Source organism: Oratosquilla oratoria, chromosome 2 (assembly GCF_046742065.1).
Source record: "Oratosquilla oratoria isolate Oo_2021 chromosome 2, ASM4674206v1, whole genome shotgun sequence".
Taxonomy (NCBI): domain Eukaryota; kingdom Metazoa; phylum Arthropoda; class Malacostraca; order Stomatopoda; family Squillidae; genus Oratosquilla; species Oratosquilla oratoria.
The window spans coordinates 86,620,634-86,640,225 of record NC_134778.1 but is presented as its reverse complement, the minus strand read 5'-3'; the positions used below and the strand labels follow the sequence as shown (position 1 = coordinate 86,640,225).

General features: G+C 38.2%; 1 protein-coding gene across 1 annotated transcript; it reads left to right on the top strand.

Moving 5' to 3' along the window:
- The first annotated feature begins 353 nt into the window (after nucleotides 1-353).
- Lamtor4 (Late endosomal/lysosomal adaptor, MAPK and MTOR activator 4) lies at nucleotides 354-18,448 on the top strand. Its single transcript, XM_076212416.1, has 4 exons — nucleotides 354-406; nucleotides 11,506-11,585; nucleotides 15,138-15,258; nucleotides 18,147-18,448. The coding sequence occupies exons 2-4, from the start codon at nucleotides 11,514-11,516 to the stop codon at nucleotides 18,242-18,244; spliced, it is 291 nt and encodes a 96-aa protein (XP_076068531.1). The 5' UTR covers nucleotides 354-406; nucleotides 11,506-11,513; the 3' UTR covers nucleotides 18,245-18,448.
- The last annotated feature ends 1,144 nt before the right edge of the window (nucleotides 18,449-19,592 follow it).

Genomic DNA, 19,592 nt, shown 5'->3' with positions numbered 1-19,592 from the left:
TATATAAATATATACCGGGTATGTGTTCCCTGTGAGGATATTTGGATCCCTATTTTGGAGCTTTTGAAGAATGGGGTCCCTATTGCCCCCTATGAATACTAGCGGTCCTAGTTTTGCCCTTTTTGAAGAATAATGGTACCATGCTTGACAAAAAAACAAAACAAAACAAAAAAAGAAAACAGAAATGAAATGTTTAGATTAGGTTTGAAGAATAGGACCCCAAATCAAACCCCTTTACTTCAAAAGTTCCCCTATATTTTAAGCAAATACAAACGTAGAAATCAGTGACTCTATCAAAATTATAGAATACTACCTTACTACTAAATTACTAATTCAATAGATCTAACGTCATGGATTAGTGCTACTTTGATTTTGCTCGTTTGTGGTTCACAGGGAAGACACCAAGTTGAGTTTTCGTTTATTCATCCACACCATATGCTCAAGTATTATGTATATATGTAATGTAAATAGATATGGTCATAATACATAAATTTAGGAGTGTGTTCAAAATACATGTACCATGAACTATTATGCGTTTTCACGGTACTATCCAACACAACGTACATTAAGAACACGATGTCAACAAAGATGATAAGTGGTCAGCAGGTGTTGAGTCAGTGGGAGTACGTCAATGTGAAACCTGAATGGTATGTGTAAATCTATGATTGACAAACCGTTGTAAGTACGCACGTTTGTCAAGTAGTTTTCTTATTATTAGAATTACTACTGGTTATATTTCTATTTTATTAGACGGCTGCTAGAGAGTGCTGTTAAATTAGCCCCTGTTGTTTTAGCAATCGCAAATGAAAAAAAAAAAAAATTATATGACCTGCCCTGTATAATTAGCACCAAACGTAATTTTTTATACGAGGCGTTGTGAAATGATTATTAATTAAACACCTGGAAGATTAGGAATGGTGAATGAGGCTTGGCATGTCATCAGGGTGAGGGTGACCGAAATGGACCGAATTGCACCGAAACTGAAAAATTACGTGCTTTTCCTAGCCATAAGAAGAGAGTTATGACCATGAACAAACGATTACAGTGTATTATACAATTTCATAGTGTTTTTAAATTCGTTAGTGATGCAGTGATTGAGGCTGAGCATACTGTATATAAAAAGAAAATTATGGTAACTTTTAAGTTGTGCACTTTTACACAATATGAATATAGCAATAAAAAATTAATTATGGTCAATTTATAGTAATTTATTAATTTTGTAAATTATAATGGATTAACGTAATATGCAATTTTCTTGGTGGAATTCAATAACAAAAGAAGTCGTTAAAACCTATTTATTAATGAATGAAGTTGCAGTGGCTGAATGATATGCCATGTTTGTTTTGATAGATGCCAAGGTCAAAGAAATGAAAGGATGATAAATTAGTCTATTCTAACCTAACCTAACTAACCTACATAATCTAACCTATGTTTAGTACATAAGAACATAAGAAATAAAGGAGACTGCAAAAGACCATAAGGCCTACACTAGGCAGCTCCGTATCCATCACCACCTGTCGTCCCCATCCATAAAGTTGTCTAATCGTTTTTTAAAACAACTGATAGTTTCAGCGCTTACTACGTGGCTACTAAGTTTATTCCATTCATTGACCACCCTATTTGTAAACCAATTCTTGCCTATTTCCTTCTTAAATCTAAATTTGTCCAGTTTATACCCATTACTGCGAGTCCTGCCCTGTTGTTTTATTATGATGACCTTGTTTGCATCACCCTTGTTATAGCCTTTGATCCACTTGAACACTTCTATTAGATCACCCCGCACTCTGCGTCTTTCCAGAGAGTGTAAGTTTAGGTGCCTAAGCCTCTCTTCGTAAGGCAAATTTCCGAGTCCTTGTATCATTTTGGTCATTCTTCTCTGTACTGATTCTAGTGAATTTATGTCCATTTTGTAGGACGGAGACCAAAACTGTACCGCATAGTCAAGGATGGGTCTAACTATCGCTAGATAGAGTTTAATAATTACCTCTGCACTTCTATTTGTTACCGTCCTAGCAATGAAGCCTAATGCTCTGTTTGCTTTATTTGCTGAAAATATACATCCTACAAGATTATAACAATATACTACTATGACAGTGAAAAGATGCTATATGCATTGAAAAAAAATAGACAAAAACAGTAAGCTGAGTAATAGGTGTGAAGTACAACAATGTTAATTCTTGCTGTTGATTAAGTCCACAAATGTCGGTATGTGGCTCTTCTTATACCGGTCGGTGCGTGCTCTGATCGGCTTGATGGTATTATCGTGCCGCACCTGTTGCTTCCTGGTTTTAAGGTCCGGACTCACCAGAACTCCCAAGTCCCTCTCGCACTCAGATTTTTCTAAAAACGTGTCATCTAAGTTGTATCTATTTTCGGGGTTGTGTAGCCCTACATTTAACACGCTACACTTAGAGATATTGAAGTTCATTTGCCATTTCACCGACCATGTTAACAGTTTATTAAGATCATCCTGCAGAATCTGGGCGTCTTCTCCTAACCTAATTAGGCGTCCTATTTTAGTGTCGTCCGCAAACTTACTAACATCACTATTTAACCCATCGTCTAAGTCGTTTATATACATAATGAACAATAAGGGACCCAAAACCGAGCCCTGGGGGACCCCGCTAGTAACATTGCCCCACCTAGATTTTATTCCATTTATGGTGACCCGCTGTTTTCTGTTACTAATCCAAGCTCTAATCCATTCTAACACTTTTCCTCCTATGCCATGGGCTTTGATTTTATTTAGTAGTCTCTGGTGTGGCACTTTGTCGAACGCTTTGCTAAAGTCAAGGTAAATAACATCGTAATTTTCATTGTTGTCTGACGCCTTATATACCTTAGTGTAAAAGGATAGAAGATTAGTCACGCATGACTTACCTTTGGAGAAACCATGCTGTGAATCACGAATTAAATTATGCCCTTCAATGTGTTCTCTGAGTCTATTTACTATTATTGATTCAAGCATTTTTCCTATAACCGATGTCAAACTGATTGGCCTGTAGTTGCATATGGTCGATCCATCTCCCTTCTTAAAAACATGAACAACGTTTGCCTGCCTCCAAGCAGTTGGAACAGAACCAGTGTCATTTATTGAATATTTCAGTTAACTGGTCGCAGATTTCAAATTTACACTCTTTAAGCATTCTTGGAAAAATTTTGTCCGGACCCGGAGATTTTGTAGCTTTAAGTCTGTCAATCTGCTTGATAACTTCTTCTTTACTAATGCTGATATTAGTTAGGCTATTTTCTTCATCCCCTCTGAAAATCGGATCGCAGTCAGGTACTTTATCTAACCTCTCATTAGTAAACACCGATAGAAAATAATTGTTAAACTCCTCACTCATTTTTTCTTCCGATTCTATCATGACATTTTCATCGTTTTTAATTGGTCCTATTCTTTCTTTATTTTTTGTTCTATAGAGGTGAAAGAAACCCTTTGGGTTGGATTTTGCTTGACTGGCAACCTTGATTTCATAATTACGTTTCGCTGAACGTGTATTCCTTTTAACCAGCTTTGCCATTTCGTTATATCTTGATCTAAGGTGTGATTCCCCGTTTTTTATTTTTATGTAAAGTCCTCTTTTAATTCCGATCTCATGTTTCAATCTGTCCGTCATCCATTTGGGAGTATTACTATTTTTTCGTATTGACTTTAGGGGGATAAATGTGTTTTGTGCATTAATAATTAGATCTGCCAGATTGCTATACATCTCATCCAAAGTACTGACCTGATTTTTGGGCCGTCGCCCCGAATCGACCTGACCCAAGGCACGCGCATCACTCTCTTTGACCCAGACCTGACCTAAGGTATGCGTATTTCTCTCTTTGACCCAGACCTGACCCAAGGTACGCGTATCCTCCTTGACCCACTTCTGACTATCAGCCCCGCAACGAGAATCAAGAATGTTTGAAACGTCCGGATTGTTTTTCGTATTTAATTTCAAATAGGTTTTTATATTGTCAAAGTTTGCTTTCCTGAAGTCTGGTACTTGAACGTTATTTGTACTTTTTATTTTTTCCCAAATAATATTAAATCTTATTTCTTGATGATCGCTAAAGCCTAGACTATCGCCCACTATTATGCTGCTAATTTGGTGCTCATTATTTGTTAGAATTAAGTCCAGGGTATTTTGTCCCCTCGTAGGATCGGTAATCATTTGTTTTAGGAAATTATCCTGCACCACATCTAGGAATTGTTTCGCTTCATGATCTCCTATTAAAGTTTCCCAGTCAATGTTTCTATAGTTAAAATCTCCCATGATTACAACGTTTTTGTACTGGGACGCTCTGTGAATTTCATGAATTAGGGAATCAGTCTGCTCAATGCTAAGGTTAGGAGGTCTATACAAGACGCCAATAATAACTTTCTTATTCTTGCCTATAATCTCTACCCAAATAGATTCCGTACAGTCCTCTTCCTTAATCGAATTGTTGATAATACAGTTTAATGTATTTTTAATGAAAAGTGCTACACCTCCCCCATTCCTGCCGACCCTATCCTTATGAAAAAACTTATATCCTTCTATTTCGATTTCCGGAAGGAAATGTTTATCAGCCATGTTGATCCAGGATTCAGTAATGGCTATAATATCGAAATTTTCTACGCATGCTTTACCTCGCAGCAAATCAATTTTGTTAATTATGCTCATACTATTTGTATAGTAAACTTTAAGTTTATCTTCCCTCCACCTGCTTTGGTGATTTTTTGTACAGTCCTCTAAGTTGTTTCTATTTCCTAAACTATATTCCGATACTACCCCCCCTACTCCCACATAATCTACCCGAAAAAACCCTGTAGGATGCCTACTTCTCGCTCAAGGGATTCAGCAAGGAGCCGAAATCCTTTGGGAGACAAGTGCACTCCGTCCCTTGTGTATAGGTGATTCTTACCATAAAAGCGGTCCCAGTTGTCGACAAATGCCCATCCATTAGCCTTACAATGTTTTGCCAGCCTGCAATTCATTGCAATAGCCCTGGAATGCCACATGCCTCCAACTCTACGCCTCGGAAAGATTCCACATACTACAGGAACACCTCCCCTATTTCTGATCTTGTCTAGCGCATCTCGGTACCGCGCAAATAATTCCTCACTCCCTACCTTACCTATATCATTTCCTCCGGCACTTAAGCAAACTACTGGGTCCTTACCTTCCCCTACTAGACACTCTTCAATCCTATCTCTAACATCATCTATGCCCGCGCCGGGGAAACACACCTGCGTCCTATGCTTCCTATCTTTGTCGCAGAAAACCCTGTCTAAATACCTCACTTGACTGTCTCCTACTACCAAAATCTTACCTGTGGGCAGGGATCCAGCGTCTGCCCTTTCCTTCTTCTCTTGGATTTCATTAGTTCCTTCTTCCTGCAGATTTGCCAGCACTTGAAACGAGTTTTTGCATTTCAGTGGGGCTGGTGAGGACTTTTTTCCACTTTTCCGCATCTTATTTCTCACCGTATTCCATCCATGCTCATCGCTAATATTGCCTTCCGTATCATGGGCCTTCGAGCGGAGAACTCGATTCTCCTCCTTAAGGCACTTAACAGCATCCTCCAAGGCTTCAATTCTACTAAGTAGAGATTGTACCTCTTCGGCGCTGAACACAGTGACACATTCACTCGCCATATCGCTAACTGAAGCAGCTACCCGGTTTGATCATCCAGGTCATCATTGTCACAGATGTTGACAGCCTTATTATTATTGTATCTTAGGCAATTAACAGACGACGGCAGAACACCTGTGTTCTCTCAGAAAGTCCAAGGAAGCCCTATTGTATTTGTAAAAATGCTTATTAACATCACCTATAATTGGAGAACACCTGGTCCACAACATGATACCTATTGTCTGATAGTGACTGTACTGGCATGGCATCTGTACCATATCCTAGCGGCTTCGTTTGTTAGTAGATTTGCTAGTAGCAAGGTTTTTCGTTATTTATTTCTGCCAAGAAAATTGTGTATTACATTCATGTATTATAATTTACAAAATTAATATTTCATTTTCTAATGCTATATTGCGTAGGTGTGCGCAACTTAAATAATACCAAAATTATCAAGTTGGGTGGTATAGGTAATATTTTTGGGTATTTTTTTTTTAATTGTGCACACCTACATGATATAACATTAGAAAATTAAATATTAATTTGTAAATTATAATACATGAACATATGTGATTTTCTTGGTGGAAATAGATAAAAAAAAATCTTGCTACAAGCAAATCTACTAACAAACAAAGCTGCTAGGATACAGTCGAGATGCCATGTTGTCATCTGTCTAGTCCAGTCACTGTCAGTTAGATGCTGGCTTTCACATTGTGGACCGGGTGTTCTTCAACTCAGGGTGATGTTAATAAGTGCTGTTACAAAGACAATAGGACTTCCTTGGACTGTATGAAAGAATATGGGGTTCTGCCATCGTCTGTTTATCATTATCATTCAACCACCGCGACTTTGTTCGTTAGTAAATTGGTTATTGATTTCTGTTATTGTTATTGATTTCTGCCAAGAAAATGGCATATTACATTGATGTATTATAATTTCTGAAAATTTTCCTATTTTTGTAATGTCCTACTTATCTTATTGTTCATTATATGTTGCTTTGTTTTTGCGGTAAATATTTAGAAGTGCACACCAATGCGATATAGTAATAGAAAATTAAATGATAATTTTGTAAATTATAATACATCAATGTAATATAAGTTGTTCTTGGTGGAAGTCAATAATAGAATTAGTTGCTATAAGCTATAAACACAAACACAGCCACTTTGGTTGCTTGAGATGCCATCTTTGTTTTGGTTGAGTCAGAGGTTGAAAGAATTAAAATATGATGAATTCATCTATTCTAACCTAACCTGACCTGCATTTAGTAATGCGGTACCTGTAATTCTAGAGGTCATTAGTGTTGTCATTGTTGTCTCCAGCCTCCAAATCTATCAAAGCCGAAAGGGAAGGTGATGTTTGAAGGAAGCAACATGACTTTATTTGTTTCTGCATAGATTTTAGCAATGTTTTCTGATATTGATTTCTGCCAAGAAAAATACTTATTACATTGATATATTATTATTTAGAAAATTGATATTTAATTTTTTAATGCTATAGCGTGTAGGTGTGCACTTCTAAAGAATACCATATTTGCTCATATAATGAGAAAAAAGTTCCATTAATGTAGAAAAGAGGTAACTAAAGATGACTTACTAAACTTTAGTCACTGACTTCACTTTGGGTGATGACAGGTATATCTTGCTCATTTAAACAAAGAGCAGCTATGCAATTTGGACCTACTTCACCTTAGCATAAATGTGCTATGCCTATAGTAATGTATATCGTCAATAAAAACCTGTAAATTATAATATCCTGATATTGTTTAGGTCATCAATCAAAACAGAAAAAAGTGCCATCTACAAATATGCTACACCAATATTCATGTATTCTGATTCTCACATTCATGTATTCTGTTGTACAGCATGCAATATGGCGACTGACAATTTTTGGCTGAATTAGATTTGATCGAGTGACTTGCAAAGTGACACTAAAACCACTATGAAATTATATATCATAATACACATTCAATGATATATATTTATGGTCATAACTCTTATCTTATGACTAGGAAAAGCACATATTGACTCTGTTTTGGTGCAGTTTAGTCCATTTCGGTCTCCTAATGGGGAATGGCCATGGTCACTCCAGAAATCTTAGTAACCAGTCCTGTGGCTACCATGTCTGAGATATTCCATGCAAAGGAAACAGTTATGGTAAAAAATGAGGAACATGTATATAATTGAATGCAGTTAAGAATAATTGGTATAAGTTTAATAAAAAAATTAAGAATTTAAAACAAAGTTTACTAGAGCCTAACCTTATCTTCCATAAAAAATTCCTCCAGGATGTACCAAAATTGTCCTTGAGAGAGATTATGGTATTACTCCAGAGGCACCTAAGCAATATATTGGTAAAGAATTACATATTAATTTTGTAAATTAAAATGTATCAGTGTAATATATGGTCTTAGTGGCAGAAATTAATAACAAAAAAGTTGCTTAAAGCAATACAAAAAGGTACAACTTAGATGTTGGCAAGCTTCAAAATGCCATTTGTATTAATTTTGTTTATATATATATATATATATATATATATAAATATATATATATATATATATATATAAATATATATATATATATATATATATATATTTATATATATAAAAACAAATTCCATGGTTGCTGGAAATGAGCAGTGTTTATAAGAATTCTTTTCCAGATATTTCTAGCTCGGCGAGATATGTTTGATTGTTTTTGATAGGAATCTCCCTTTTTTTTATTTAAGGTATTATGCATATGTGATTAGGTAATATTAAATAAGCTGCATAATAAGCATTGTGCACTTGAAGAAAGAGGTCATGTGTGAAAAAATGGAACAGTATTAATGATAATATTGCTTCTTGGAGAACACCATCTTACAGTCTTTTGGTACCCAGTAGAAGTTGGTTCTGAGAAACTGCATTCCCTACCAGCTAGAATTTTTTTTAACTATTTCTTCTTATGCTTACAGAAATTACTCATTAGGGTGCCAATAAAAATCAAAAGTTGGAATTTTTTATCATACTTTATTGGGATTCTGCATTATACTGAGGAAGTACTGCATGCAAATTTTCAGCATGGTCGAGTGATATTTAAGATGGTAGATGACAATTTTGTAATTCCTCCTTCAGCTATGTAAGGGAAGTCATCTTTTCAAGTGCTTCATGGCAATATTCTGCCCTTTTTTTGGCAAAACTTTCCTACCCCCTGCGGTGCACACACGCAGTATTAGCCCCTATGGTGGGGGGTATCATGGGAGACCACCCCACTCGTTGTCGCCTCCTTGGAGGAGGTGCTGGGCTGGCAGCAGCGGTGGTCTTCAGTGACCTGGAGGAGGAACTGGCGCTGTTCCTCGTCTTTCATTAGGCGAAGATTGAACGCTTGCATCAACGCCACCCCTCGCTCCATCGTGTCATTGGCCACACGCATTCCTTGTATGAGGTAGCAGGCATCACCAAATGTCTTCTCCTTTTCCCACTTCTGCGGATTTGTGGAAAGGAAGTCTGGCAAGATACCGAGAATATCCAGGAGACGTCGAGACCTCTTAGAGGCAAACAAAGACAGCGTTGCCGTTTTTACACACTCTTTTGGAATGTTGATTCATTTGGGGGCTTTCTCTGCTCCTTCTTGGTGCAGGATGGCTTGGGCAATGGCTTGTTTGGTAGAGGGCGAGAGCCGTAGGTTGAAGAGGGACAGGCAGATCAGGTGTTCACTCAGATACCAGAAATGATGATTCAGTACCTTGAAGCATGCCTTTCCAAGAGGAGAATCATGGTATTCCAGGAGGTCCTTTCCCAGTTGGAGATCATTGGCCAGGGCGTAGGTGGGGGGAGAGTGGACTCGAACCACCGGATGACGTAGACCTCAGAGATGAAGAAGGAGAAGCGCTTAAGGCCTGCGATCTCCCCGGCGTGACCAAGCTGGTGATCTGCTCTCTGAACAGCAGCATCTTCAGTGAGTAGATTATACGTGCCATCCACCGCACTCTGTGGAAAGCACCAGGGCGCTGGATTGTCATCTCGGGAAGAGTACCTCCAAGGAAGGCGATGGTGAGCTCTGCCAGTTCCCTGTAGTCATCTCGGGGCTGCTTCTGGATCATGATAGCATTCAAGGATTTGATAATGACTTCCTTCTTGGCAGCCAAGGTCTTGGGGAGGTCGAAAAGAGGCTGGATTGCCAAACGATCGATGAACTGCCAGTACTCCTTGAATTGCGAAAAGAGGTTGATCTCAAGGCCAGAAGAGGATCCCAAGCACAAGGCAAAATCCTTTTCAACTAGAAGTTCATGCACGTGGTGATGGCAGGTGAACAAGAATAGGGGCCGTTCCATATTTTCCTGCAGTAAGGTGCAGGCTCCGTTGACATCGCCAGTTTTTGCACTGGTAGTGTCGAAGCACATCCCTATGATGTGATCACTGACTCCTCAGTCTTCCAGACACTCAAAGACAGCTGTGACAGCAGCCTTGCCCGTCCCAGCATGCAGCTTGAACACCCAAGAGTTTCTCCACACCTTTACTGGTGACAGTGATGGCAAGCCAGTCGGCCAGAGATCTGTCGTCTTGAGAGACCATTTTACCATCCCAGTGGACGGTGAGGGGAGTCTGCGGACTGAATGCCTCCTTGATTTCTCCCGCTGGGAATGCCTGGTACTTGGCTCTTGCCTTTCGGATGGACTCTGGGTTGAGGATGAGTTCTTGGGGATCATGGCCCCAGCTACTTGCCATTGCGGCTACGATTCGAAGAGCCTGACAGCTGTTGACCCCCGTCCGATCTACGCGCTGACTAGATCATGGGACATAATCGTCTTGGTCCCCTGCATTCTAGCTTGATTGGGTGGTGAGGCTCCTTCGACACCAGATGAGGAGGTCGAGGAGGGACGGACTGGACTGGAGGATGAGGACAAGGAGGACTCCAATTCCACGGTCTCCTCTGCCATTGGCGACCATTTGCGTCCACCACGTGGAGCAGTTCTCTCACATCGATGGACCCCAGCTTCCAACTTCTTGTCATGCCCTGCCATGGAACCCGTCTCCCCTTCTCCCGCTGTGCCATGAGGAAGTCCTTGTCCTGCTTGATGGTCATCAGGGCAAGCGCATCAGCGTGGGTGATGTCCAGAAGGTCCGGGAGACTTCAAATGCCTTCTGCGTCTCCCGGGGGCTTGACTCCTTTATTCTGCTTGCTCCTCTGCAGAACCCTCCACTCTTCAAAGAGGGAAACGATCTTTCTCCTAATCACCGGAATCTGGGCTCGGAGCCAGAAGTCCAAAACTTCCGTGGCCACCTCTGCAGCACTGTCAGTAACTGTTTTCTTTTGATCCTTGTGATAGAAGAAAAAGTGGCGGAGGGCATTTCCTCAGCTTGGGAGCTTGGCACCAGTTATGCACTCGATGCTATGTCCTACTAACCAAATCTCACTCTTTTTTTCAGGTAGCCATGACCTGTGGGAAGAGATAGAATATTTTAAAGTCATTCCACCACCACTAAATATTAACCTCTTCACTCCGGGGCACATCACATGTCTGGCAGCATTAGCTGCCCGACGTGTGATGTTGCGTCATAATAATCGCATTATAAAAAATAAAGTCAGTGCTCAATCGTTCGTTCTCTTTCTCCCGTGAATTTTGATAACCATAAAAAATATGATGAAGCCAGTTTAGAGAGAATGGAGGTTACGTAGGTACGACTACAATAAACATAATCAAGACGCCGACGTCGGCATCATCGCACCCACTTGCTCCTCATGACGCCTACGTAGGCTTCACCGTATGGAAGTGGTTAACCAATCCTCCTTAAACTTTGCACATAATAGTGTCACACCATAATGCAGAATTCCACTGAAGTAGATGAAAAAATCACAACTTTCAAAAATTGCCTTAGATGTCAATTGGCACACTATTACTCATATGTGGTTTTTATTCTTATTTACAGACTTCAAGATGCATGGCATAGGAAGAATAACAGATGAAATTGGACATTTGGTTCTTAATGAAGATGGAGCTGTAGTTGATGTAGGTCAAGAATTGTATTTCTAACCCTTTTCTGTATTATGTTTTATGTATTTCAAATTACATTGAAATATATCCCACACATTGAAACATGTCCCACACTTTCCATAATACAGAATCACTCCAAGAACAAGGATGATAGGTTAATTCTGTACTTTACAAAGTGCAGTATTTTTTTTTTTTTATAAATAAAATATATATATAATGTCAGTCAAATATATTTCAGCATACTTTGAAGTGCATTGAACATTACTTTGGCCTTTGCAATTACTGTATATAAGGTGTGTCCTGGCCCATCCCATGACATGTAACCTCTGAGGCCTTCCAAGGGAAGCTTGTGGGGCCAGCCAGGTGACTCATATGCCACCCAGCCACATGAGCTGCAGCTGGCCACATGACCATCACAAAGACCATTTGAGGAAACATATGTGTAGTTCACCAATATAGATGAACCTTGTTAGGCCCCCCAAGATGACTAACCAGTGTTGGGATCTGCCATGTGAGACACCACAAAGCCCTTTTGAAGAAACATATGTGCAGCTCACCAGCCTAAGACCAACCCTGTAAGGCCCCCAAAGATGACTAACCAGTGCTAGATTGTATCATGTGAAGACACAACAAAACCCTTTAGAAGGAGCTAATGTGTGATACCAGCCTCATAACCTCTTTCTACATGAGTCGGCATCCTGAAAACGTCTTGCATCCAACTTCCTTACCCATCACACTTTGACCTCATGCCAATTAGGAGCATTGGTCATGACCTGCCTGTATATATAAAGGATGGACCAATACTGAAGGTGCAGATTGCTCAGGGACACGACTTGAAACAGTTGTCACCTCCCTTGCCATCTTGTCCCCCCCAGCATCAAACATTCATTGCTAAATAAACCCAATTCTCTCTCCATCAGAGTTTGCCTTCAACCAGCCTAACACTCTACTATGACAGTTTGCCCTACTAATTTGGTCAGAGTATTGTAGGAAGTCTTACTATTTACTGCTTACATGGCTGAAAACCCATGAATTCTCAAAATTCATTAAGAGCTTTATCTTTAGATTGTTTAGAAGTGAAGTAATTTACTGAAGAAAGCAAAAGTTTAGACATTAGTTCTTAAAAGTGGTGGTATGGAAGCTAAAACAGAATACAGGTATTGGTTATTGGAAGTCTGGGAAATTGTGAATCTGTTCGTCATTACACCCTCATATAGAAATTTAAATCTGTTTGATCTGGTGACATGCATGCTGATGATTTAGTACTTTAGTATAGATTATGAAACATCATGGAATAACCTCAGTTTCATTATTTACCTTACTGTCACAGGTCACAGAAATCAGATGTTTGTTAATGTGAATGTTTAAATTTTCTTACTTTTCTGTTTTCATTTATATGTTTTTATTTCATCACTGTATCCAATAGTTGCTCTGTGAGGTGTTTTAGCATGTTTTGTCTTTACACTCCTAGTGAATTTTTATACCCTTCAGCTCACACATCAAGGACCTGACTGAAAATTAACAAGAAAATAAGCATATTATCATCATTTGCAAATACTGGTTTTGGCCAGAAGAAAGAAATACTCATCACAATATATAAAAGATCTTAACCACACTTGAATGCACCTCCACAAAATGGTTTCCAAGAATCAAGGAAATAAAGATATTCTAGAAACAACACAAAGCAAAGCTTTAAGAAGATGCACTAAAACCACCCCAGTAGAACTTCTACACACTCAAACCAAAATTCTCCCCATAGAAAAGTATATGAAAATAGTAGGCATGCAGTTCTATGTCTAAGCCTTAAACCCATTCAGTGCTCCCAGATTACACAAATACATCCAACTAAACATAATAAAAAAGCGACCCCAGCACTCCATACTACTCAATCATCTTCAACAGCATACCACATGTACCTCACAACACATCCTTACAAAAAACATTCATCTTTAAGACTTTGGAAAACCTGGGGCATTGTGAAAATGAAACACAAAAAATTGCTTTTAGCAAGCAATTGAGTTGAGATTCTTAGGAATTTGGTCCAAAATAGGAAACATACATCTCAGATGTAGAAAATAGGATTGAAAGTCATTTGTTTTCCTATCAGGAAACATATGGAGAAATATAAAAAATACCATCCTTCTTGCAAAACCAATACTAGCAAGTATCCATTTTTGGTCTTGCAAAGACAAATAATATGAAGTAAAGCTGAAGTGAATTAACAAAATGTTAAGAGGTGTTAGAATAGATTGAAAAGCACAGTAATAGTATTATAGAATAAACAAAAAGGTTATAGTAGTAACCATACAAACAGATATAATGGTGACAGAATATGAGCATATATGTGTTCATATGACTTAAGCTGTCGTATTTCCAAGTCTTTTTACAACTGGACACCCAGAACCTAACATTCATAACTCAAGGGTCTATATATTGGTGATATGTCATTATAATTGTATATATTGTGTACATCTAATATCCTCTATACAACTATGGCTTTGATATATGTGTGAGTCATGTTAGAAGTAATTTCAAAGTGTGTTAGCTAGATTTTACTATGATGTACAGTATAGTACTATACAGTAGTAAAAGTATTACCATAAACTTTACACTTGAATTACATCAGTGTATGTTAACAAAAGTGAGCTTTCATGGAGCAGCAGGGAGCATTACTGTCTTGAACACAGGATGCCAAATTTTAATCCTGAGAAGCGTTCAGAATTAGGAAGTCATGCTTTCATGGCTTGCCAACCTATCTCTGTATTGGTGGACATTAGGGATGCAGTATTCCATTGTCACATGGATGCCTAATCATTATGACTGAACTGGTCACACTGGTTTTAGACGTCATTCATAAAAACAGCCATTCCAACTCAAAAAGTTCACATGCCCGTTGCACCTTCCTTATGACCTTGCCAAGGAGGTACAGAGGTTATCATCCCCCAGGGGATAAACAGGTGGTCCTGTAGTGGGCTGTACAGGCTGAGCACCAAGAGAATTATTTTATATACATTTTTTGTATCCTTATTTTTTCTTTGAAAACATGAATAAGCTACAATTTTGGGGGTTCATTATATATTATATTATTTTTCATGGTAGTCAGAGTTCATATATGATAATATTATTAGTGCAAAATACCTTTTTAATTTTTGTCATTTCCATGCATTTTAAAAGTCTATTAACATGCGGGTGGTGGTGGAGGAGGGTTTGTGAATGACCTGACCTACCAGCAGTGACCAGGTCAAGGACAACTTGGGTGGCAACATTGCCAGGTGAAATGGAAACTTTAGTTTCATTGTCTTTCCCTCAAATCCCAAGCCATTCCTAACACCATACAGTCATGTTATGATGTATGTATATATGTATTTCATAAGTAAATAATGTACGGAATAATAGTGAGACAGATAGCCATGTGCAGGTCATCACTTGATGTTTCAATAATGGGGGTTTCCCAAGGTCATGGCAAAGGGCTCAACTTAGGTTACAGTTACTATACATATCACCACTTGACTTAAAATCCTTCCAAGCTGTAAATGTCAGATTTTGTTATAAAATTTGTCTATTCAGTCAGGTGGTGAGCTAGAAAATGCAGAAGATGTCGCAAATGTGCTCATGAGTCTCATCAAATGCACCAGCAAAGCTTCACTGTGGCCTGGAAATTCAGGGGATGCCTTTAAGAAAATCTCAAGTAAGTGTAGTACTTCAGCAAGACTGATTATAGCAGTTCATTTGTGAAAGAATTAAATAAGGTCATGATGGTATTAGTTGTACTGCATGATTATGAGGATATTAGTATCTTTAAATTGGTAACCAGAAGTTAGTATGGTGGATTCATATATTGAAATTTTAAGGCCAATACATCAGAGGTAGCACATGCTTAATAATGATAATAAGTGTGTGCTTGAGTCTCACCGACTGAAAAATACAGCTCCACATTGGCTGGCAATAGGAAAAAAAGTTAGGAATGTTTGTGTTACATAAAAGTAGGGACTGTTTTTGTCTCCAATTTATAGAAGTAGGAATAGGAGTGGAGGAGTCACCAGCTGTCAGCTCTGTATGTGTGAAAAGGTGGATGAAACAGTTAAAGTTTATAGAAATCTTTTTCCTGGTCTGGAGACTTAGTGGAGTTGGACCTTCAGATGGAGGTGAGGGTGTTGACAAGTTTTGAAAGACAGCAGGAATATGATTCTTTCTAATGTCTGTCTCACAAGATCATTACTTTCAAGTACCCATCATTGGCAATAATTAGCATGTATAATTGTTGACACTTTGTAGGTAATATAAGTGTAATGAATGGTTTTTATGTTTTGTTAATTTCACAAGTTAAGGGATTATAAATGGTCATGATGGTCATTAGCAAATTTGCTAACATTGAAAATTGCTTTTTGTTGAGATTCATCATTAGAGAATGTACCTTTTTTCTTGTATATAGAGCCCTGTTTTTGTTGTTGTTGTCATTCCCTAGATTGTCTGACTGAGCAGTCCCATCTCCCTGAGGAATGCCACAGCTGGAACAGGGTTTCCCACAAATCCCTTACAGATGGCACCAGTTGTAGTGCATGATTGTGTTGTTGGTGTACATGATTGTGTACAATGCAATCCTCAAAATGTGTCGTATTGTAATGGGGTGAATTATTAATTCCTGGACCGTTATCTACAAAGCTATCATCAAGCTTCTTCTGGTAACTTAGAAGGGCTGGATGGTGTTGGCATTGTAGTCAGGTAGGCGGACTTGATCCTGTTGCCGGAGAGAGGATTCAGAGGGATGGATGTTAGGGGTCAGGCATGCTTCTGGAGGCTGGTGTCTGGTGGTTGTGGAGGAAGAGAAGAGTATTTGTATGTGGTATATGTATTTGGGTGTTGTTTTGATGTTTCTTTTTGAATAATTAGGTTAATATTATGAATGATAAATCGATATAGATATTCTAGTTTACCTAGTTTGTTACAAGAATAGAGGTGCCACTGCACTGAGACTACCAGAAGAGGATGGAGTGCCCATGAAAGACGAAGCCCCAGCATAGAAAGCCACCCAAATGTACATCAGTATACCAACCCCACCATAGTTATACCCAGATAACAACAAAATATTTCTTCCTTGAGTGACTTGTGGGCCAATACTGTGGCTGTTACTTACCTGGGTGCTGTGGGTTGCTAGAGATATCTGGGGCAATGGATTGATTATGAGAAGAGAATTGCCTCTTGTTAGTCATTTAAGTGTAAGAGTATATCAGCTATTGCAGCACTTTCATTTCAAAAACTCTTGGGTGATACAATTTGGCAACCAATAATACTTATATGTAGTACTGATTCATGGACATTTTGGAAATAAATGTTAGTGTATCATCGTGTTCATAACAGAATAGAAAGAAAAAGTTAAATTTCAGGAAATGTCATGCGAGAACATTTGCCATTTTCATACAGAAAGCTGACTACTGATTAATTTTTTTTTTTTTCTTTTACAAAAGTTTGTCATGCATACTATAATTGAAGGGCTGGCTTTTGGTCTCCAGACTTGGCCCAAGATCTCTCACTCTTAACTTCAACTGTATTTCCTTTTACTATTGTAGTGGGGTGGCGAATTAAAGTCCCACTACACATAAGATAATATATTAATTTGCAGTCACCAAAGCACTGCAATCAAGAAATGTGTGCATACAATTTTGAAGCAAAGTACAAAACTGGATGCCAAGCTGTGGCTTTGTGGGAAATATAAGTAGTTCTTTTGGTTCTCTTTACAAAAGTTACATTTACTATATTAATACAATATAGTAAAATTAATGTCCAACAAAAGTTGTGATAATTATGTAATAGGAAAACAAATACAGTTGAACAATTCACATGGGATAAAAGAAAACAAGAGGACATGAAAATAAACTTAAAAAGGATAGTTACAGAAGAGATCTGAAAAAGAATAGCTTCCCACACACAGTGATAGAAATCTGGAACAAACTGAATGAGAAAACAGTGAGTGCAAAAACTATACAAGAATTTAAGATCAAAATGGATGCTGAAAGATACAAAAGTGGGTCACTGCGAGGATAGTTCTCTTCCCGTAAAATACAACTAGGTAAATACAATAACTGTACAATGCTACAACGCAGTACGTAAATATAATATACACAATGGTATGATACCATCACACTAAGTGAAACTGGTGACAGAAAGTCTTTTACTAATACAATAGATATCAATCCAAAGCTCCTTGCTAAAGAGATGTATGGGAAACCCAGAAACTGTTGCCAACTACTCTGTACTTAGTTTCCTAGTCAGTGAAATTCAGACCAATAAGTATTATTATCATGACAGTATTAACCACTTCACCACAGAGTGGGTGCTACAGAGGTAAACAGTAGTTACCAGAATAGAAAATAAAATTTGTTCTGGAAGGACTTAGTTGAGATGTTATACAACTCCTTCACTAATGAGGGATTCTTAGAGATGAATAGCCTATTGGCCATCAGAGTATCAGCCAGTGTGGAAGGAGTTAAGTTTATATACTGAATTATAGATTTACAAAAGATGAATATACACATTTACATAACATTTTAATTACATATATGATTTATTCCTTTTCAGTCACATACCCGGACCATGCATATGTGATGTGCTTGTCCAACAAGACTATTTACATCATCAAAAGAGCCTTTGAACCTCAAGAGCCCATTAATGTTTAAAAACATTTGCTAAAAAAAAATGCAAAGTCTGTGTGAATTAGTTTTTGTTTTAATGAACATAAGTAATTAATCACATTTGTCATATCTGATTGCCAGCAATATTTGACCACAATAATTGAGTTATGTAGTAATTGGTATTGTATCAGATGTAAAAATGTACAAAGCATAGATGTTTGAAATAAGATAAAAATTAAAAACAGATCACTAAGTCCATTATTTGTGATATTCTTAAGAAGTGGGCCTTAGGATCTTTTCCAATACAAGGTATAGTATTAAAAGTCAGTAATTTTAATCAATTCCTTGTTAATTTTCTGACCATGATAATTTTTTGTGTAAATTTTGTATGTTGTTCTCTTTCATGACAAATTAAGATATCCAGCTCCAACAACCATCATGTAAATTTGAAAAAAAAAAAAAAATAAAAAAAAATAGTAGTAGTTATTAGTTTGTATTTGTTATGGATTACAGTATAAAAGATTGTACCACACATTTTTATTTTTATCCTGGCCATTAATGATTATATATCTATATCCCAGGGACTTCCTTCTACATGGGAGGTAGCCAAGTCAAATGCATGCACCCACTCCCACCCACCACCCTTGTTTCCCCCTCAGCTCCTTGTAGATGAAGGGTCATCCCTGTCTCCTGCCCACTGCATGGGTCAGAACCAATGCAGCAAGACATAGTACATCCACAACAAGGTCACTTCACTTAATTGGCAACTCTCCTGTCCCCATATGCAGAAAATTGATTAGGCTGTGTCAAAATATCCACAAACCACAACCTTCCTTGCTCAACAGACAGAAAAGAGAAAAGACTGGGGAAAAATCACTTGCATCAAAATAATATCAATGCATAGCCATTCTCCATTCACCCCATCCAGTGTCTCCCTTGCTCAACAGATATTCCCCTCATGTTCAAGGCCCATTTCACCCCAACCATCCATCTCATCCCCTCAAATTCACTACCTCTACTCCTCTTTTGCTAATCTTCATTCTTTCCATGTCCAAACCATCCCAATACATCAGCCCTATCCCACACCCACTCTCTTCATTTCTCTTTCCAACCTTGTAACCCCTACCATACTTCTCAGACACTTCATCGTAAACACATTTAAACTTCTTTCTGCCCCTTTTAAACTCCATCCCATACAGTGCCATTGGTACAACCACCCCTTCATATAATTTTCTTTGCATCCATTACCAAATATCTTTTTTTTGTGACACTTCAATCCCCCAAGACATTTACTTGCTTAAAGAGCCCTTACATGACCTAAGTGCCACCCTGGGGCAAAGTTCTCAGTGATGCCCCATCCCCATTGCCACCTCCCATTTCCACAATTCCTTAC

What these genes read in the sequence shown, in the direction of transcription:
- Lamtor4 (XM_076212416.1), top strand. Translation starts at nt 11,514, where the DNA reads ATGCATGGCATAGGAAGAATAACAGATGAAATTGGACATTTGGTTCTT. An exon ending in AAGATGGAGCTGTAGTTGAT is followed by an intron (nt 11,586 to 15,137) that starts GTAGGTCAAGAA and finishes TTGTCTATTCAG; the next exon opens with TCAGGTGGTGAGCTAGAAAA. An exon ending in TGCCTTTAAGAAAATCTCAA is followed by an intron (nt 15,259 to 18,146) that starts GTAAGTGTAGTA and finishes ATTCCTTTTCAG; the next exon opens with TCACATACCCGGACCATGCA.